Source organism: Pleuronectes platessa, chromosome 15 (genome assembly GCF_947347685.1).
Source record: "Pleuronectes platessa chromosome 15, fPlePla1.1, whole genome shotgun sequence".
NCBI classification, from domain to species: Eukaryota; Metazoa; Chordata; class Actinopteri; order Pleuronectiformes; family Pleuronectidae; genus Pleuronectes; species Pleuronectes platessa.
Window position 1 is genome coordinate 18,508,348 of NC_070640.1, and position 22,554 is coordinate 18,530,901.

The 22,554-nt window shown below is 41.2% G+C and overlaps 1 protein-coding gene across 1 annotated transcript in view; it reads left to right on the forward strand.

Moving 5' to 3' along the window:
* Nucleotides 1–21,894, forward strand: part of specc1 (sperm antigen with calponin homology and coiled-coil domains 1) — a 57,427-nt gene extending 35,533 nt beyond the window's left edge. Inside the window, exons 9-15 of the mRNA XM_053440958.1 lie at nucleotides 645–745; nucleotides 837–912; nucleotides 1,579–1,723; nucleotides 3,236–3,338; nucleotides 13,778–13,894; nucleotides 15,983–16,042; nucleotides 20,455–21,894. Coding sequence (XP_053296933.1) covers nucleotides 645–745; nucleotides 837–912; nucleotides 1,579–1,723; nucleotides 3,236–3,338; nucleotides 13,778–13,894; nucleotides 15,983–16,042; nucleotides 20,455–20,544 — 692 coding nt within the window. The 3' untranslated portion in view covers nucleotides 20,545–21,894. The remainder of the gene's footprint in view (nucleotides 1–644; nucleotides 746–836; nucleotides 913–1,578; nucleotides 1,724–3,235; nucleotides 3,339–13,777; nucleotides 13,895–15,982; nucleotides 16,043–20,454) is intronic.
* The last annotated feature ends 660 nt before the right edge of the window (nucleotides 21,895–22,554 follow it).

Below are 22,554 nucleotides of genomic sequence, written 5' to 3' on the forward strand. Positions count from 1 at the left end.
TTTTTATTATTGATTTGTTATTCTTTATGAGTTCATAGTTAAAGGTGGCACATTTTGTTTTGAGGTGTTTAAATTTGATGTCCTCCCCATTTACACACAGGAGGGGGCAGAGTATTACAAACACTTTTCACTATAATGCAGTCAAGTAAAACATCAGCACTAATTGGGAATTCAGTGTTAAAACAATTGAGTTAACATTTATAACGGTGTTATAGATAACACAACAGTACACTTAATGGCAGAACATCTGTATTAGATTACATTAGAATTAAATGTCAACAATACTTGATAGTGTTTAGAAGTAAATCCACAAAGGTTTAGTGCATCCGTCTCTGCTGTAGGCCTTGTTTTTCTACTACGTCCACTTTCTTGTTGAATTCTTTTAATATCGTGGGCTGCACTAAAGACAGATGTTCCAGTCATTTTCTAATGAACTTATTCATTTACTTCTACAGTTGCAAAAAGAAGCTTTAATTGTTTTCTGTACTGGAGTAATGGTGCCCTTCCTCTGTAATCTATACAAAGCTGCTACACACTATCTGTCTTCTCTGTGGCATTGATTCTCTGAATTAATGGATTCATTATTAACTTGAGGCTCTTTGATAGAGAAATCAATTAGTACTTCATTTGTTTTGGTCTCTCAGATGGACCAGCTCACACAGTTCAAATGCATTCCTCCCCAAGAAGCCCACTGAGCGGGATTCCTGTCCGCACTGCCCCTGCTGCCGCCGTCTCCCCCATCCAGGTATACGCCACGACATGTTCCTTAAAAAAATGGAAAACACTCACTGCATGTGAAGATGTTTGAGACCCTCTCTTCTATCCCGTCCCCGCAGAGACACTCGTACATAAAGCCCCTGTCAAAGATGTTGGAAAAAAGAATCAATCAGGGAGAATTCTCTCATCCTCACGGTACGTTACACACAGATTGTTTTATAGGTGTTCAATTCGCTCGTCTATCCATATTTCATTTAGCACAAACGAAGGGCCTCGCATGTGCTTTTATATTATATTTTATGACAGCCAGCCAAAGTACTGCTATGAGTCAGTGCTTTTACAAATTATATAAAGCTAACACGTCCAATGTAGTTAGTCTGTAAACACAGTAAAATGAAGAGGAAGAAGAAGACAGAGGCCCTTAGGTAGATTAATTTTGTTTAAAGCTAAAGGTACAGCTTATTCTCAGTCAGGAGGGTAGATTTGAAAAAAGTGACATTTATCATTTCTTAAATTATATGAATGAATTTTCTCCCGATTTACATTTATTATAAATCCTTTACCTGGGAAATCTGTTGGACTGTGGTATTTTATATTGTAGGATCTATATTAGAATACATATTATTAAATTTTCAATTTCATTTTTTCCCAGGGTTTTTTTATATGATCTATTTTTGGAAATGGATGCTTCACCCAAACATATGTTGCAGCCAAACTTTACTCCTATGTGAATCACTTTACCGGGTGATGTGTCAGATGTTCTTTATAAATTAAATTATGATCCCTGTGTTTCTGACTCACTCCTCACATTCTTCTGTGTTGTGCCTCCCTCCCTGTTTGGGCATTCTCCGATCCCCTCAGACAAGTTGTCGGGCTGCGGCGAAGACATGAAACCTAATAGCCTTATGAGGAAGAGCCCTTCCCTGGAGTCCGTCATTAAAGCTCCAATCTCCTTCAGCAGCCGCACAGCATCCTTCAGCTACAACCGAGGCAACAGCAAGCTCAGGTGGGCTTTTCCTCTCCTCTGGTCTGATAGTTCCAGTTGTTGAGCTGTGCAGGCCTCAGCCTCCTCCCCTTAGTTTGAAAAGTGCAAAAATCACAGTAGAATAAGTTTCCATCCGTGAGACAGAGGAAGACAAGAGAGAAGTTTGAATCAACCATGCTTCTGACTTCTGCTGTTATTGAACTTCATTTTCCCAAACAGCACCACTCCTCCTTATGTAAACTCAAAAAAAATCATTGAGTATGTTGGACTTCCTCCACCTGTACCAGGTCACAGTCAAGGTAGATTACTCGATGATCAGGCTCGCATTAATGTGTTTTCACAGAGAGACAAAGTTATTTTAAGCAGTCAGAGACTTGTCGATGGCCGAGGACAAAACCCTCATCTTCAGCTAAGACACTGTTTACATTTATAATCTCCACTCTCAGGGATCTTACAGTTAAATAACCTGTCTGTCTAGTCTCATATCCTCCGGTGTCATGAGATTGTTGAGCTTTCTGCGCTTCACAATCTGCAGTTGGTGCAATTACTGTATAAGTGCCACCAGCAGCGATACACTTTTAATGATCACACATTCAGACACGTATGTTACGCTCTTCCGTTACATATATTTGCGAGTTATAGAGCTAAAAGGCATTTTTCATCATGTTGCAGACGGTCTCTCTCAAACAGCAGTTTAGCAGCCGTACATTCATGTGTTTGTTAGTGTATTTGTGTTTTAGTGTTGTGACACAGCTACTTTGTCCCTGCCTCTGCCTAGTTAATTGGACAGGGTCTAGCTGCCTCTGGCCATCGCTGCATGTTGAGTGTTTAGCATTCTCAGTGTGATGTTTGTGTCTGGTGGTGCTCCCATACCCTCAGCTTCGGAGCAGACCCTTTAAATAACACCCAAGATGGCCATTAGACCAATCTGATGTATTACTGGTAATTTTCATTTGTCTTTTGATTACGCAGTCAGTGTACTGTTTATAGACATTAGAGCATGAGCCAAGAGTTTATATATGAGCTGTATATTCTTAGTGTCACAAAAGTCCCAGGATTTCTTGAATTGATCAAGTGAACTTAATTCGATAGTTGGATGTAACAATGTACTTTTAATTTGTTACTGTATTTAAAGGGATAGTTATCCGAAAAATTAAGTCCACTCATTATCTACCCACCACTAAGCAGATGGAGGGGGGGGGGGGGGGGGGGGGCACTCCCATCTCTACGTCCACTACCATCACTAGTTTGAGTATTGGACTTTTAGGCTTGATCACTGCATTAGGTATTAGGCTACACTCTCCAAGTACTTTTACAATGAATACTTTATTTAAATTTGGATTTAACTTTCTTTTACTCAATCACAAACTTTAAAATCCTACTTTTATTTTAACTTAAATAGATTTGTAACTATTTCTTTTCTACTTTTACATGGGAAATCAAACACTGCACTTCTCATATACTGTTGAATGACATGCTGAAACTGTCCCTCTCTCTCTCTATGCGACTGCGGTTTGTGCACACTGGTCACAGTGTGGAAAGAAAGGACCCCTTGGCTGCACTGGCGCGGGAGTACGGAGGATCTAAGAGAAATGCTCTACTGAAGTGGTGCCAGAAGAAAACCCAAGGCTATCCGGTAGGGATCAGAGGCCAGAGACCTCTCTCAGATACAAGGCAGGCTCCATTCACTTTCACACCCTGTTTTTCTCTCAGCATCTTTGTGCGACAGTTGTATTTTAGTCTCACGCTCCTCGGGTTCTCATTTGGAAGTCCTCCCCCTGTTTTGATTGCAAAGATGCAATATTGGTGTGTCACTGCCCTCAGGTTCACGAGGTATTTTGTTTGGTCAACCATCTCTGAGGTGTTAGACTGTAGTGGCACATTACTGTGTTTGCAGACCCACCATTCAGCCAGCGGTCATCTCACTGGACACATGAACTGTGCCACAGAGGTAATGGAAACAATGAAGCAAAGTGCTCAGTGTCACATAGACGCTGGATTTATGCATGTGTGTATTTTTATAGCCCACCATGTTTTAAGGCATGCCCCTTTGTTTATGCATTGTTTTTCTGTTGTATTACCATCTGTGTTGCCTGTGTCCATGGAGCCAAATGCTGACAATCACCTGGCTTAGCTGCTCTCCTAATATCTAGTTTTATGGAGCACATTTAACCCATTGGGATTAGAGATTTGCCAATGTAATCATCATGATGGTGTGCCAGTTAGCTCATTCTAAAACTCTTACCGGGAGGCCGGCTGGTCACAGGCTGCTAACTCTACATTAGCTTCAACTCTCTCAATGCTCTGGTAGAAGATGAGCAAGTGTTTCTGTCCTGTTTAGGCTCAGTGTAAACGCCACGAAGCTGTAGCTCGATTAAGTATGAACGACGATAACTGCTAAAAATAGACCTGACCTCCTCGGTGGTTAATGGTATGAATAATTGGATGAGCAGTCAGATCAATAGATCCTATTTCTCAGGTGCAGCGCTGCTCGGTGAACTTTGAGTCACCCTCTCTTTATCTCCGGTCGGATGTTTGAATGGTCACACGACGCATGTGTTGGTAAAATACAAAAAACTGATCCTCTGCGATGGAAACATCTGAGCAGATGAGATAACATTGCTGCTGAATAACAGAAAGTCTGATGAGCCGCTTGATAAGATGCTGGATGTGTGTACAGAGCACTGTGGCTCAAATTGTTTTAACATGAGTGCAATGTTGGGCAATATGAGTGTGTATAAAGACGCTGGTGTGTGATGAAAGGTCTCTGCTTTATTTGTGATATCTGTCAATGTCCATCAGCAGCTAGGTGCTTAATTTAGAGAGTTGTGATCAATTTTCAAGACAAAGTTGCTATTGATGATGTGTTATTAGAATTATAGATATCAGTTTTATTGATTTATAGGTATAAGAAAAAGGCAGACAATATCAAATTTTGACAGTTGTTATTGTAAGTTGATGAAGCTTATTGAAAATAAAAAGTGCAGCACATACTATTACAGTATTATATACACAATTTCAAGACAACAATTTCTATTACACAAACACAGCTGATGTCTGATGTCTTCCTGCTGTGTAAGTGTATGACATAGGTATTTGCACCAGTGATTGATCAAAGTAATATCCAGTTGAAAAATACTCTATTACAAAAAAAAGTCCTGCATTTTCCAAGAATATAATATTAACAGAATTTTACATTTTTAAACTAGAGAGATGCTGAGAGCAAATTATTCACTCTGCAAAATCTCCCATTCACACTAAGTGTTACATCATTATAGATTTCAGGACCAAATATGTAATGAACATTTGAATATATCATCTGGTTAAGACGGAGCCAATTTTACACTCCACACACAAGTATCACATTTTATTGTACGAAAAGTCTGCAACATAACAAGCAACTTTATCTGTCAAATTAATGTGGTGAAGTGAAAAAGTCCAATGTTTCCGTCTGATGCCAAAGCACAAAGCATAAATATTTTAGTACAGGTTTTTCAATTTTCAAACCAAAGTGTTGTACTTGAGTTGATACACTTAAACCCAAATGGAATTGCAAATCCCAGTTCAGTTTGTACAGTGAGTTCCAGCAGCAAAAACAAATCCCTTAACAGAACTTTATTCCCTCTGGTCTGGATTTAACGATGGAACCTATGATCCCCTCTCACAAAGGGTTTACTAAGAGTGTGATTATTTGCAAGTTTCAGGAATGCAGTAAGAAGATTGGGCTACTAGTAGTGTTTCGGCCTGTGGCTTAATCACTCCCCTCCTGGAGCTGATGGTTGGAGCTGTGATCCTTTGTGCATTTTCTCCATGTGCTCCATTTGCCTACCCTGTAATTGGAACTTTTCACACTGTTGAGCATTTCACCTTAAGAAGTCTATTTTTAGAAAGACTGTGACTGCCTCGCACTGTACTCCTTCAGGGGAAATTGATCATGAGGCATTTACATATCAAATCAATATTAATCCCTGGCATTTTTTTGACAAATATGTTCAGATTAAAGCTTTTGTTTATATCAATGGAACAAAGATGTTTTTGGATTTGTCCATCAGACCAATTTACAAAATAACTTCTCAACATTATGTATTACAATAAATATTCTGCACATTTGGTGTTTAACTTAGGTTTCTCTGCAGAGATTTACAAGATCGGCCATTATGTGCCTCTTGAGGTTTCTCAATCTGCTGGTCAATTCCACTACCTTCCACAGGGATTTCTATTTTCGAGAATGCCTGGACATTTGCTGTATGTTTGTATGTGTTTGTGTGTGTGTGTGTGTGTGTGTGAAGTATAGTTTCTGCATCACTTAAACTAAATTAAGCTCCCGGCACCAGAAGACATGTGACCACGGGCCTCTCATGGGAAACTAAGGGAAATGGTTACTGTCAGAAGACGTGTTGAACTCCATATGTCTGGTGAAAGGTCAGGTTGTTACAGCGTGATGAGGCCTCTGTCCACATGCAGGCTGCTAAGTACCTGTCTCAGGTCCAGAGGCTCTGACTGACCTGTCATAGGATTTGTAGCTCCAGGAAAGCAAGGCAGTGGGTTTTTGCTCTGATAAAGGTTAGCGAGGATCAGCTTTATCGATACATCTACACCCACTCTGCAGTCTCTCTCTTCTCTGCTGTGGACTAAGGTCAACGAGGTAATAACTCAACACTAATAGGCTCTTTAGTATGGAGCCACCCAGTTGTAATATATGTCGGCCTCTTCAGTCTGCATAATTAATAGTCACTTTGAAGAGACAGCTTTGGCCATCACTGTTCGCTTTCCATCGAACAGTCTCCTTTCCAAATGGCAGAGTCGGAGGAAACAAGCTCTTATATCAGGCTCACCTGCCAGCACAGAGCCAGGGAAGCCACTGCGTGTGAGGCGAGAACAAAGCCGATGGGAGGGTCCGCCCCCCGTGCCAGTTGTTATTACAGTCCTATTGTTGTCGGACCTTTTGGTCAAACAGCATCCTAATTAAAGTGAAACAGAAAACGGGAGCTATTGTAAGCATGTCAGGTGATTATGTGATGTTGAGGTGCAAATAGCTGCCGGGGGCACAGTAAATCTGTGTGATTACAGCTGACTGGAAGCCAGATGTCCTGTTTACTTTGATCAATAGAGGAATGAGGACCCAAATGGAGCTTATGTTCACCTTAATTATTGTTTCATACGAGCTACCGTGGCTCTGCAAATTAAAGTTTTTGCGTTTTTAATGAATATAGATGACATTGGAAGGCGTTGCCATGGCCTACGTGCCTCAAGTCATGGATCCAGCTGAGCTGCGAGTGCGTGTGCGCATGTGTTGGTGTGATCCTGTGTCTGCTAGATGGACTTGCTTTCTGGATAGACTGTGACCGTTAACACTGCTAGAGGAAGAAAAGAAGAAAAGGGAAAACAAGGCAAATGGCATGCAAGTAAACACACACAATAGTAGGACATCCGTGCTGTCACCATGGAGAGGAGCCCTTAAACCCCAGAGGGGAAATGGAGAGAGTGAAGGGGTGTGTTTACCCACCATGCACTGGTGCTTGGAGCCGCTCATTACCTGACCTGTGGTAAACTCTGAGTGGAGGACGAGACATGAGCCCAGACAGACTTCGTCACACCTCAAATGTCAGATTCTGGGAAGCGTGGATCGATCAGTGAAGACCTTAAGCTGGTTCTGATTGACTCTGCCCTGTGGGAGAGACTGAAGGGGCCTCTCACCGGAAATTAGCATCGCACTGTAGTATATTCTGCTACCTTTGACCTTAGTATGAACCAGAATCACATGTTTAAGCATGCGGCCCCCATCTTTAGATTCTCAGTAACTCTTCTATGCATTTCTTGTTAGTTCTCTCCCCTAGGGTATGATCTCTGACCCCTTAATGGATGAGTGTAGAAAATGGGTTTTCTTCTATTAAGCATGAGGTATGTCGTTATGAATTCATCCTTACATTTACATGTTATGCACTCAGATACATGCAGTCATGCACCTCTCAACCATGGGATGTGGGACGTTGTCACAGGCGTAGACAACCTCTATATAATGTGGGCTTGACTCCTTCAAAGCAGGCTTCACTATTGGCATGTGAATGTCTCTGGATTTCTAGAGTCCGTCCTGACCTGTAAAGACTTCTGTGTAATAAACTTTAACTATACAAGCAAGTTCTGGGTCTGCGGAGAATTCTTCCTTCAGCATCAACTTCACCATCATCAACCTCTCGGCTGCCCAAAATATACGATAGCACGTCAGCAGCCGGCTGGACTCGAACTTGAAACACGAAGCTGCGACTTCTGTTGCATTGGTTTTCAAGTGCATGCTGCTGTTATGTGTTTTCTGCTGTGTCTTCCTGCTCTGCATTTCAAAGTCTTTACATTGATTAGAATTAGTTGTGTTTGGACTGCAAAATCCAGCTGGACCATTTTCCTAATTTTGAAGTTTTTAGTTGATATGTTATATTTTCTGACAAAACTTTTGACTTAAATGTATTCTATGAATCCATCTTCATTCCAACACAGCTGTTGTCACACGTTCAGAAGGGTTTCTATAAGTTTCCCTTTTTGGCAACACTCAAACCTCCCTCTGTATATTTATCAGGCGTTTTGATGTCTTAATTTAGGACTGCTTGGGACACTTTTTTTTCTCAATTAACCAGAGAAGCCAAACAAATATAAATGTCCTGTTTGTTCAACATGGGAACAATGAGCAAAGGCTCTGAGCATGAGGCTCAACTGGGCCTGACAGAGCACAGCTCATCCGGTCCTCGTCTGGGAAACACACACACACACACACACACCACACACACATTCACAAAAGACATTGAAGAAAGAGGACTGGACCTCCAGGCGAGTGTGGAATGGAGGTCAGACTTCCAGGAGGGGAAGAGACTTGGAAATCAAAGAATAGCCATTACTGTATGGTCTAATAATGTGGTGTTAGCAGTAATAGTTATAGAGTGAGATCATCTGTGTGAATTCACAGATTACTCACTGCAGCTGAAATTATGGAATATCTTGCAAATAATCAGACTTCCTAAATGCTAATCATGATGTTCACGTCTATTGAGAACAAAAAAAACGTTGAGGCTCATTCAGCTTATGTGAAAAAAATGCACAGTGAGGAACATTGACACTGAGTAAGTGAATGTGCTAAGTGGATATTAAATTCTCAGTTATAACAATGGGAGGAAAGGAAAGTGTATTGTACAGTTAAAGTCACAGAAATACAATCTTTTCTCTGAATAAGATGAGCAGATTGAAATCATGTACAGTCCAGGAAGTGTTGTGGACGAGCAAAGGACAAGCGGAGCTAAAGTCATAAAATTACTGGGATAAATTAAATGACTGGTGCAGGTGTCTAACTGACTGACTATGTTCAGGGCTATGATATAAAAAAAGAATTGCTGTAGTCGTAGCAGTTTACCATCACAGCTTGGTACACTGTACAAGATGATAAGTATAAGAGTAAACTGGAGTAAGATGAAGTAAAATCGCCTTGTCAGATTTTATAGCCCTATGAGACAAACTGTGATTTGTGAATATGGGCTATACAACTAAAATTTGATTGATTGATAGTGTAGTTAATGTTAATGCATTGCATATGAAGGGGAAAGTACCACACTGAGTGCAAGACATTTTATTAGATCTTATAGTGCAACAAGGAGATCAATGATAAACATAACCTCTTATATGAGCTCAGAGAGGTGAACATTTCTAATCAGAGACACATTTATCACAATTCATCTGCACAGTTGATCTGAGCGCTCGTGTGGCTTCATGTGACCTGTGTCTCTCTCTTTATCTTCTCCTATGTGTGAAGGGAGTCCATTAAATCGTATGTAGATGCGACTGGGTCGATGGAGAACAGCTCCCACCAGCTGCACCAGCTCTGTGACCTCTCCCTTTTGCCCCGTCTTTTTCTCCACGCTCCAGCTTGCCAGGACTTTTCAGTCATTGCTCGTAACTGTGACTCATTTCAAAACCTACGAGGGCGTCAACTCCCCCTCTCTCCCCTCAACTCTTTCGATCTTTGTCTCTTCAGTTATGACTGTCTTTTGTAGAGTTAGTCTTCCCCTTCATGCTTGTTTGTTTTCCCTCTTCCCTCATATGTACGAGCGTTTTCATTGGGGTTGTCCGTGCAATCTATGTCAATATACGTACAGACATACATACTCTGCTGAGCATGATATCTCCAGAATGCCATTAGACATTTTTGGCTTTAACTTAAGAATTTAGAAGCTAATTATGCCAACATTTTAAAAGGTAATGGTCTGGGGCTGCTTTGCAGCTTCAGGACCTGGACGACTTGCCATAATTGATGGAACAATGAATTCTGCTCTCTACCAGAAAATCCTGAAGGACAATGTCCGGCCATCAGTTCGTGACCTCAAGCTCAAGCGCACTTGGCTTATGCAGCAGGACATTGATCCGAAACACACCAGCATGTCCACCTCTGAATGGCTCAAAAAAACCAAGATGAAGGTTTTGGAGTGGCCTAGTACAAGTCCGGACTTAAATCTGATTGAGATGCTGTGGCATGACCTTAAACAAGCCGTTTATGCTAGAAAATCATCCAATGTGGCTGAATTAAAACTATTCTGCAAAGAAGAGTGGGCCAAAATTCCTCCACAGCAATGTGAAAGACTCATTGCCAGTTATCGCAAACGCTTGATTGCATTTGTTGCCGCCAAGGGTGGTACAACCAGTTATTAGGTGTAGGGGGCAATTACTCTTTCACATAGGGCCAATTAGGGTGGATAGCTTTTTTCCCTTAATAAATGAAATCATCATTTAAAAACTTTATTTGTATTTACTCGGGTTATCTTTGTCTAATATAAAAAAAAGATTGATGATCTGAATCATTTAGGTGTGATACATATGCAAACAAATAACAAATCAGGAAGGGGGCAAATTCTTTTTCACAGCACTGTATGTTAATATATATATATTTTTTTTTTGTTTAAGCTTTGTTGAGCTTCACTACTGTGAGAAATTCAATTTTTTACAGTTCTATGTCCTTGGACTTTGGACTGTTGATCATACAAAAACGAAATATTTTGCCCTGGAATATTAATAATCATTAGAATAATCATTAGCTGCAACGCTAGTCATGCTTTCTTTTGTGAAAATATCACAATAAATCCCCAAAAAATTCCCACAACTTTTTCCTCCTGCCGCAGTTATACTATATCTGTAATAATTGTATTGGGTTAGGGTTTTGTGACATTATAACTTGGGTCTTTTTTTTAAGAGTTGACTATTGTTAGAGTGTGGAGCCCCTCATTTCTCACAGGAACAGCTCAACGTGTGACACATGTCTGCCTTTTGTTAACTAATGAAAATCTCCAGGTTCATTTTCACCCCTAATTTAACAAGTGATGATATCATAGATCTTATCTGCTGTTCACTTGGAGTCAGAACAAAGCAGCCACACGCTCTGCGCAGTTCTCTCGCTCTCTGTACAGTCCCCTGCTCCCCTTATACTCTCTCTCCCTCTGAGCTCTAAAAAGCGACAGCTCGGCCTTTTGTGCCGAGCGAGACGCTTCCTGTCGCTTGATGCTGTGTTTGCTTTTCTGAGCCGGCTCCCAGAGAGCTGTTGTTGTCCACTGCTGTTTTAGCATTCATGCTTCTCCCTCTCTTTCTGTCCCGAATGAAACAGCCAGCCCCCACCTTCCTCTCCCCACTCCCACCTTGACCTCAAACATACCTACCGTCCCCTGCCTTGGTTAGGACATGTGCTCTTCTCAGACCACCCCAATACCCCCACACACTCAGCCCCTCACAGACAAATAAACAAACTGCCCTCTACAACCTCATTTACCAGCTAACTTGTCATTGTCTATCTTTGTCTCAGTCCCTCTGGGGTCTTACTGGGGACTAACCCCCTATCACGACCTTGTGTGTGCGTGTGCATGTGCGTGCGTGGGTGTGTGCGCGTGCGTGTGTGTGTGTGTCAGTCAGTGTGCACATACATCACAGACACAGTGCTAATAGTGGGGCTGCTGAGCCAGCTCAGAGAGAGACGGGGGGAGTTATGAGAGGAATGCGAGCTGACATGACTGCACAGGTCTGCCCTCCAGACATAATAGAGAGGCAGTGACTGATGGAGAGGAGACTTGGGCTTTCAAAACCCACTTTCAGCCTTTGTTATGCCATCAACAACTAATGTGTGTTTGAAGGATTACCTCAGTGCTATTTGCAGGAGACAAATCACACTTGGGGAGAGATGTGAACCTTTTACTGTTAATTAATGTTCATAGGTAGCAAAGTTGGGCTAAAACCACATAATGATTGGGATTTTTTTAGCGATTGGTGTTGAGTTGTGGCTGTTTAGGTGACTGTGAATCCCAAAGCCTGATTCCAGAATGATTTGGCTGTAGCTTATTTCAGATGAAGCTGCTGCTCCTTTAAATCCCATTGAGACATTGACAGTTGGCTAAACCCTTTAAAGACTCATGTAATTCCTCATTTCAACAAATCAGGTACATTAGTGTGATTGCTAAGTTTGTGGCTTAAGGTTGAAGGAGATTACTTAAAGGGATAGTTAACCCAAAAATAAGTGTTTGAGTTTAGGAGTTTCATGGGTAAACAACGTTGCAGCCAAATCCAATACAATTAAAGGAAATGGCGAAGACTTCTTCAAACGTAACAAAACAACAGAAAAAAACATGAAATGCCTCCATACTGCCCCTGTGGTGTCCAGGTGCCTGCATGCACTGACATTCTAATTTGACTCAAAACAGCATCATTCACAAAGAACTTAGCTCAGTGGATATTCATGACTGCAATGAGTTAACGCTGTGATTTGTAATTCCTGTCCTCGGGACCCAGAGTTCTGTTGTTTCCCTGCCCCATCAGGTAGTTAATCACATTTACCTGATGTCACATGTATGGATCAGTCTCTGATTAGATTTATAGAATGAAAATCAGCAGGTCCTCAGGGTGACGGTCGAACACCACTGTCTCAGAGCAACAATCAACAACAAACCCACGGCTGCATCCATCAGATTTTTAGCATATCACTAGAGCCAATGCTTTGTACACAGACAAACATCAAACTTAATGCAAGAAATTTCAATTACTTTTGAACATCTCAGAAACAGTCGCATAAATTTGAGTTTGTTGTTGTTTTCGATCTTTATGCAGTACAACAGGAACATTTTCTCATCTGGACAGACATAACTATGTTCCAAGCTGTGGCCGTTTCACACATATCCTCAGAAAATGCCCCAAATTTTATTTTAAGACTTACATTTATTTAAAGACTTTGGATATCCTTATTACTGTATAAAGCACATCAGGAACATTTGTGTTAAGGGTTGGCCTAACCCGCAGAAGTTTCATATTCTAGCTTCAATTTATTTTATCGCATGATTTGAAAACTGGATGCATGTCTGCTCTGAGGGCTCAGAGTATTTTTACCTGCACACAATGGACATGGACTATAATACTTTATCTTTCCCACGCTCTGTGGGAAAGAAGTGTTGGGGTCATATGGGGGCCTCACAGACAAAGTCATGACTCAGGAGTCTCTCTAGCTTTGAGCCCCATTCCCAAAGCTCATACGAGGGATAACAGAGGAAGACACTGGAAACAACTTATCTGTCCTATGGGGGGCCTGAAACGGCCAACAATGGCATGGAGGAAGTTTTTCCTCCAAGCTTTCGACTCTTATCTGGCCCTAAATATGTTGCATATGGCGTTTGAGGTGACGATGCTCTGTGAATCACATACACACACGAAAACACAACAACAGACTGGACGTGCCGCTCTGCACGTTTGTCACACAGAGGAGAGATCAGAGAGAACATGGGAGGATTAAAGGAGAGCTGAGAGAAACATCCTCCAAAGCAGACATTAATGGAGTCTGAAAGACCAAGAGCATAGTATGAAAACATAAAATGTTATGGTCATGTTGTTTCCTGTGGTTCTGAGACCTAATGATTATTTTCATGGCCTGTCAATGTTGTCAAGAGGCTATTAACTGAAATTACGGGCACTTTCTACTCATGATCATTGTGTGATATTGATTTTGGTTTGTTCGTGAGTGTGACCTAAATCATTTTTTTCTTTGCCTTGCTCATTTCTTTTATAACCCTTCAGAATATCGATGTGACCAACTTCAGCAGCAGTTGGAGTGACGGTCTGGCTTTCTGTGCCCTCCTGCACACGTATCTTCCGGCCCATATCCCTTACCAGGAACTCATCAGTCAAGATAAGGTATAAAACTACGGAAAGACTGCACACAGACACACACACACACACACACACACTCTCTCTCTAAATACTATAGACATGTCAGCCTCCAGTCTTCCTGTTGTACATGTAGGCCTCACCAGCATTTACAACACATTTAGTACAACATAATTCATGCACTCCATCTCTGCTCAGAGACCTCAACATATTCATTACCATTACCATTGACCTCCATATCAAACTACCTGGGCACACTTACATATTTGGATTCATTCATCACTGGGCTGTGACCAAGATATTATCCAAACATCCATATTTGGGCAGTTCTGTGGTTTCCTGTCAGGTTGGACCAGTACAGTGCACCATGTTGCAGATAATAAAAATAATAACTGTATTTGCACTTATCTAAACGAGGTTACAAAGTGCTTCACACAAAAGTCCATGGCAAAATGAAGAATCGATTGTAATAAAAGATGTTCTGTTCATTCCAATTTAAGAGCCAAATCATAACATAATAAGTACCTTAAGTTTATAGAGAAACCCAACAGTTCCCAAAATGGGCAGCACTTTGTCGTCTGTGGAGAGTGAACACTCCCTCATTAACTGGGAGAGACCTCTGGCAGAACCAGACTCAGTGTGGGCGGTGATCTGCCTCGACCGGTTGGGCTGAGCGGAGAAAAATGGGGAAGAGAGGAGAGGTTGGTGGCAAAGAGGGAGTAGAAAAGAGAGAGAGAGAGAGATGGGGGAAGGGAGCCTAATCTCATCAGGCAGGGAGGTCCAGAGCCTTGGGGCCCTGACAGAGAAAACCCCAGAGAAAAGCTGTATGTGAGGACCAGCCCATGTTGAGCTTTAAAAGTCATTCAAATAATCTTAAAAGGAATCCTGAATTTAACTGGTAACCAGTGAAAGCATTGGCTTGATATGAGCCCCATGGTTTGTTTTTGTTTCAGATACGAGCAGCCGATGACACAGCTACAATACGTTGTGTCTAAGTGCTTGTGTTAATACAAAACTGACTTCACAAGGATATTTATCTATTAGACCTTGAGCAGGAATTGAAAGTAAAGTAACTGTGTGTTCAGCCTCTTGTTTTGAATTGTGCCTCCAGAAAATACCACACATTAATTCACTAACATTACACTATAATGCTTTGAAGCCATTTTGCCAGGCGTCATTTTTTCCACCAATAAGCTGCACTATAAACCTTCTTTATGAAGTATACATTTGACAACTCAGCCCCAGGATTATTTATGAAGTCAGCATATGTTAGTCACTCTGAAGTGATCCTCGGCACGGTCCAGTTGCTATAGCTCTGTGATGACTCCTCTGTAGTATGGAAGTGTACGTTGTATATACAGGGTTAGGGTTCCTCTCTGGGGATCGCAGTACTTTCACCCGCTACAATAGACCCCACACCTCCGACCGGGCCTGACGCATCTTATGTGACACATTAGTCATGTGTGCGTGCGCTCAAGCTCGTGTTGGTCGTGAGCGTGTAACATTAAGCTGATGACAGAGACATCGTGTGGCTCATCTCTCCGAATAATTCAATAGACGTGTGAAGACGTATGTGAAGACGTATGAAGGCAAACGTGTGTTTGCCTTCATAACTTGCTGTGTGATTTAGCCAATCTTTTCCTATTTATAATCCTTCCAATAATCCCATCACTTCCCTCCTTTATCAGTTATCACAGATGTTTTCAAGAAAAGTTAGGTTTGAAATTCAGTAGTTTACAGCTGCAGAGCTAATTATTATGAGGGATTTATTATTTATTAGTTCCCTATTCTAGCTGTGTTGATGTCTAGAGGCAGTTACTATGACAGAGGGACCTGAACTCACATCCATAAACTTCACTAATATTAGTGAATTCAGTTTTCTATCAATTGCAACAGTTTGCTTTAATATAGTTTGTATAATTGTTATTATCTTAATTTGCGGTATGTCACTTCTTTTCTTGGAAATAATGATGCAACAATCTCCACAGTCCCATAAGGAGAATTAGGTAAAAATCTGCAGGGATTTCATTCATGGGGATATTGGTTAGGTCACAGAGGGGTCTGAGATATTGTCCAGTATAGAGTTACCCAGTGTTTTTTTGTTTTTTTTTCCAGGTCCGGAATCTAACCCTGGCCTTCCAGGCAGCTGAGAGCATTGGCATCAAACCCTCCCTGGTGAGCTGAGCTGATCCCCCACACACAGCCACACAGATAACACACAGGGACCATATCAGGATGCAAGGCTTCAGAACGGAACTGCTCTACAACCCATTTATTGGACCATCTCTGCCACTGACAGTCGGGAGCAATAACCTGTCATATCAATTACTGAGTCCTGTATTGGTGATCTGCCTCCAGCCTGTGCTCCAGCACCGCACACTGGTAATCTGCAACAGGAAAAACCAACCTATTACATAATTCAGATGTGAATTGACGCTCATTTGTTGAGTTAGTTTGTGAAAACATTAGCTGCTCTCCTCTGAAATGGGTTTGAGTAAAAAACAAAACCTCACGTATTCCGACTCTGTGAGCACTTCCATTTTTAACATGGCATTAACAAAGTCATGTTCACATTATTTCCTGTGAAGCAGTGCAACAAGTATAAGGACAAACTCAAGTCAACTGTAACTGCCATATAGTTACACATTAAAGGATTTTTTTCCCCCACTGAAAAACATAAAACCGCCTAGCTTAGCAATATAGACTCTCAACCAGGTTAACGGCTAGCTAGAAAAAAAAATTACCGACCAGTAAATGTTATTATCATCTTATATCTATAGATTGTACATAGGGCTGGGTTTCGTTTAAATTGTATCGCTTCCGATTCTGCTTATTGATACCTGTTACGTCGGCTTTTTAGTATATTCCATGTCCCATCCACTAACATGGAGGTGGCATGATTTATGGTCAGTGGTGCAGCCAGCCTCCAGGTGGCAGACTTTGGTTGTATCTTATTTGTTTAATCCACACAAGTCAGAGGAGTAACGAGGCAGAGTTAAAGTATGTAATTATGTATGTATAATATCATAAAACATGACATTAACAATCAATATTACCAGTGGCTCTTTGAGCTAAATGCTAATCTCAGAATGCTCACAATCACTATGATAACACTGCTAAAACATTGCTAGTTGAGGATTAGCAGGTATAATGTGAACCATGCTCACCACCTTGTTAGGATGCTATTTAGCACTAAATACTAATTACATGTTTAACCTTGTCTTCCCTACTTCACTTATATTCTTTTTAATAAAATCTAAATCTATTTAAAATCATTTCCAACCATGCAACCTTCATTTTACAAATTATTTCTGGCCCGATGAGAACACAAAAACTTCAGGTAACGCTTGAACAAGCATGGCGATCCAGTAGGTGGCGATAAAGTCCACATCAACAAGATGGAAAATACCGGAGAATAATGCTATGAGCCGGCAAATGAGAATAAGTGAGCTTATTCTCATTCGGCTGCAGTAACTTCCAAAACCAAACCAGTAGTAGCTTGTTATGTTTTAGTCGCATCTTGGCTCATAAGATGGGGGGGAGGCAGGTTGTTGCTGGCATATGCTCATTATGCAAAGCAACAGTGGGCGTGATGTAAGCTGTGACCTCATCGTTTCCCCAATGTTTTAGTGACTTATAACAATGTTTGAGTGGACGAGAGACTCATTTCTACACTTCAATGTGCAAAGGGCATGAGAGGAAATATCATTCATCATCAACGGAGGGAAATACCCAAAGCATGTTCAACTATGCTCGACAAAATTGTGGTCTTGTAAGAAGCTGATTGAGGGAAAACAACTTATTAGGCCATTTGAAGTCATTCTTTGAATCTGATGCAATTCTTCAGTTACATCAGGTGATGTTTTAGGATCAAACTAAATCCTCGTGTTTGGGTCATGAATGTCACAGTCACAGTTCCTGACTCATGTGTCTCATTAAAAACAATTCACTTCTCTGCCTGCAGGTCATAGTTGTCATGAAAACACATCATCACGCAAACGCACACAGGCCTTTATGTTTTTTAAACACTTTCCTGATTTTTAAAGACCAAGTAAAGTTCTGTACATGTCAATAAGTGATTATTAAAAACATGGGAAAATAATGGTAACTATGTAGTACTGAATTGTGAAGTTTGACCGTGTTACATCATTCCTTGGTTCCAGAGTTTTATGAAAGTCTGAGAAAGAGACCGCACAACGTCATCATAACTTGTATTGGTCGACATGCATCACCCCCAAACTATATGATAGAGCACTGTAGCATCAATGGTTCTGTCTGGCTGTTCCCTTACTTCATGAGGGGATATGACAACAAGGCCCTTCTCCCCCGATCGCAGGTGACTAGCGGCGGAGCTATGCTACACGTTAGTGCCTGCACAGAAGCACACATGCAGGGGATGAGTTCAAGTAGGGACGTCAGGACAAAAGAAAGCTGTGAACAGACGACGCTGCAATTAAACACAACACTGACGATATTTGATACAGGCGTAATTAATTCTAAATATTCTTCGCCCGGAGCCTTTAGCTTTTACTCTACTCTTGTACTTTAAGGCAGCACCTGGCCAAGCAGCTGTGGAAGCCAGGCCCAGTTATGAAGAGCGGTGTGACAGCAGAAGAATTCTGATCATTTTCTCATGATTTTCAATCCTATTTAAATATACTAGCCCATTTTCTCTAAGCTATCAACTTTGCCTGGGTGGTTGAAAACACATTGCTCTGTGGTGTGTGACAAGCTCAAAAAATGTATTTTGAATTGCTGTACATGGTCTTTAGAATGTTCATTCTCATATAAATTAACACATGTAACTACCAGTGACTTAGCGGGTACTAGATAGTTTATTCTTACCAGGTCAAATGAACTCCTCATGCACACAACTTCCAGGAAAAAATGGATAAAAAAAGGACAGTGGATTAATCAGAGGAGTAATCTGCGTCAACTTGCAGCCAATGGGAATAAAGCTTTCATTAGTCATCAACATCCTGGTGTCTCTTTTAATCATGTTCAAAAATGCTGGAAGTGGATTTAAAATACTCTGCACACAGAGGGGTTAAACTACTGTGACCTCTACTTCCTGTTTATTGTCGGCGCTCTTGCATATCGCATGTTCTCGCTCTGCGCTTCCGATAATGGCTTCATGATTTAAGGAACATGGTGAAACACATAAATTAGAAAGTTAAATCTGAGACGACTTTGTAAAATACACAAATCTGCTCATTAGCTCTAAATCTGGCTGGACCTCAGCAGAGAAGTGGGTTTGGCTGAACTCTTGGAGCAGATCAAAGTTCACCTCACTTTATCTTGATATTTCTCCATTACGTGCTTATGGTTAGGAGACTGAATGTGGCAAACTGGTTCCCATGTCAGGGGAGGAGTTAGTTCCTGTAACCCAGCATTAACTGTTTCTCATTCCCGACATGCAATGTTTTTCATCTATCTCTCTGCTGCATAAACACAAGCCGAAGACACAGCCCACAGAGAAGTAACAGAGGTGACCGTGCTGATGCTTCTGTGGACATCTGAACTAACAGAAGATTCTGTGACGCCACAGTCATGTGAAAGTCCACTTCAGCATCTGACTCACCACTGTCACACTGCGTTTTTGTCTCCCAGTGGCTGAAAGCAGCCTGACATAACAAACCGCCATTCCTGTAGATTGCAGATCTGTGAACACTCTCAGTCATCCAGGTCACGGTCACCGAGTTGAATTTGGTGGAAGATGTTTTCGCATCTCATCCAAGATGCTTCTGAACATGGACACTGTAGATTACAGGTTCTCTCACCATAGTTCACATAGTTCATCAGTTCATTCTGAGAAGCACAACGCTTTCATTTGTCCATTTCTCCTGAACAAGCCAATCACTCACTCAGGAAATGTAACTCTTGTCAGAAAATAAATTGAATTGTTTAAATCATTAAATCATCAAATATTCTGTGTCAATATAAAGAAAGCGTGTTGTTATCACTTCCCAAGAGGAGCTTGTGTTTTCACCCATGTCCGTTACTTTGATAGGTTGTATCCAAGGTTATGAAAAGACTTCAATGAAAGTTGTTGGAAGGATATGTTGTGTTAAATTTAACATTCTAAGATTTTTTGTTGATTTCTCAAGTAATAATTGATGGATCTTGATCAATAAAATCTGGCATGTTTAGGGGAATCATATTTATGAATGTGTGCAATTTGGTGCGGATCCAAATGAAAATCTAGATCAAGTGAATAGTGTCTCATGGGTTGATTGAGTAATAATGCAGTACCTCAATAGTTACGTCTCCTCCGGACTGAATACATCTCCTGACAGTCATGCAAATCAGGGTTTAAAAACACAATCTGACAAACGGGGGGGCTGTTATTTCAGAAATCTCTCACATTTCTATTGGCAGATGCTTTAATCGGGAATGGCTTCAGTATGATACTGCTCATTGCTTAAGATCAAAAATTACATTCAATATTTACAAATAAGAGTATAAAATATTTGCTGCAGTTTTGACTCAACAGATCTTTCAGCCTGATGTGTGTCTGTTTCTTGTAAAGCTCAAATCCTGTTTTACAAACCCTGAAAAGCCGTAACTCATCACTCTGTCCCGAACAGGAAATCGAGGAGCTGATGAAGACCGACAGGCCGGACTGGCAGAGCGTCATGCAGTACGTCTCTCAGATCTACAAGTACTTTGAGACCTGAGTGGTGAGGAAGAGGAGGACCTGGAGCTCGATGAAGACCGGAGGCACTGCAGCACTTTTCTGCCCCATCTGTCAGCACGACATTCACCTTTCAGACAGAGAGACCAACTGCTGCCACGTTAACCCTTCTCCTGCTCACTGGTCCGCACCAGAGACACAGGACAGAGGACCAGTTCTGGTTGTTGAGGAATGGATCAGTCATCGATTGATTGACTGATTTCAGTGCAGCGGTGGAGAAGGAGACACAGCACCATGTTCATTTTTACATGTTCATTTTTACAAGTTTAAAGTGTCGGTTCAACGAGTCGGAGACAAAGTTTAAACCTACTTTTTAAGCTTTGTAGCGGTTGAAAGAATTCTTAATATTGATTCAGAAAGTGTTTTTTTTTTTTAGAATAATCTGACAAAAATACAATTTAAAAAAAACATTTGTCATACACTGGCTGTCAGTCGGAAAAATCTAAAATATTTTCTTCAGATCAAATTTTTCTGTTGATTTTGGATGTCCTCCTGTGCTTCCAACTCTTACTTCTGGAGCTGTTTGACTCAAACGCTCTGTGGAAATCTTCTTGGTGCCAAATCCTCTGCCAAACACAACTCATACGAACTCTCTATGCATGGTTAAAGTTTGGAGTTCTGTCTCAATGTGACGTCTCCTCTGAACAACGTGCAGTCTGGACTAAAACCGGTGTGAGCACGACTTCCGCGAGATTTGGTTTCCGTTTGCTGAAATGTTGCTAAACAGGATCGACACTGACTTCTTGATATACATTAGCATTTTGAACTGACGAGTTTGAGTTTAGCTGAAGACTTTGTATTTTCTTTATTTGTGTATCTTGGTTTGTGATAAAAAAAAAGAGTACAGACAAACCGGAGCTGTCGACACTAAAATGATTTATCACTACGAGAGCTGCTGAGTAGTTTTGTAGAAATGTTTTTTATGAGACAGATTGATCTCTATGTTTGTTTACATTGACTCAACTGACACATTTTGCTGTTCCTTCCTGCTGTTCCTTGATCTAAAGTCTCTCCACAGCGACGGTACTGCAGACGCTTTTTGCCAAATATATGTCTCTATATTTCGCATGGCATGTTCAATAATGAAGGAGACGGTGACTTTTACATGTAAGATGTGAGGCACAAGGTCTTCTCTGTGGTGGGGTGCAGATTAAGCCTCTGTTTGAAGACGGCCGTATGTTTTGAAAGATTAAAAGTGTTATTTATTTATTTACAAGACATGCATCCTAAAAAGTGTAAATGTGGCCACACATGCACACAGTTTTCTATTTACAGATATCCGATGGGGGCCATGTTTGATGAAGATTATTCAATAAAGGATGGTGAAGTTTTATTTTCAATCTCTCTTGTTTTATTATTCCACTGTGTATTTTAAAGCCTGAACTGTGCCAGGGCTATAAACACATGTGGGTGTGTGGGACTGATTGGAAAACGGCTTCCTGCTTTATACAGCACACCTTGGTTACACATTTCAGTGACAGAATGAAGCAACACTTGGAGATAATATCTGAAAAGAGACTAAACAAAGGCTGGAATAAAACAAAGTCTGTTTGGTTTTTAATTAAGAGATCATCAGCCAATCAACAAATCATTTCAGGTACATGAAGCGCACTTCCTCTGCTTGACACGGATTTCCATATGCAAACATCTTTCTGTTCTGACTTCTGTCTCATGCGTTTGTGTCACACGCAGCGGAAGTTCGACAAGAGTACACCAACACTGTAAAATAAAACAAGAAATAACGTGGGTGCATCCAGTTTTTACGATTTGTGTTTCCCGGCCCGGACTCTGGTTTCGGGGCAAAAAAAAAAGTGCGATTCCGGCCTAATTGAAACCAGATGCAGGAGTGTGCACGAGTGTTGCGGATGCTACAGTGTGTGTTGTACAAACAAGAGATAGTTTACATAAAACGGAGAAGCACGTGGGGGCGTCGTTGGATGTTGACTGAGCGCGTAATTACGCACGGCGGAGCGGTGACGCTGGGCAGGGATTC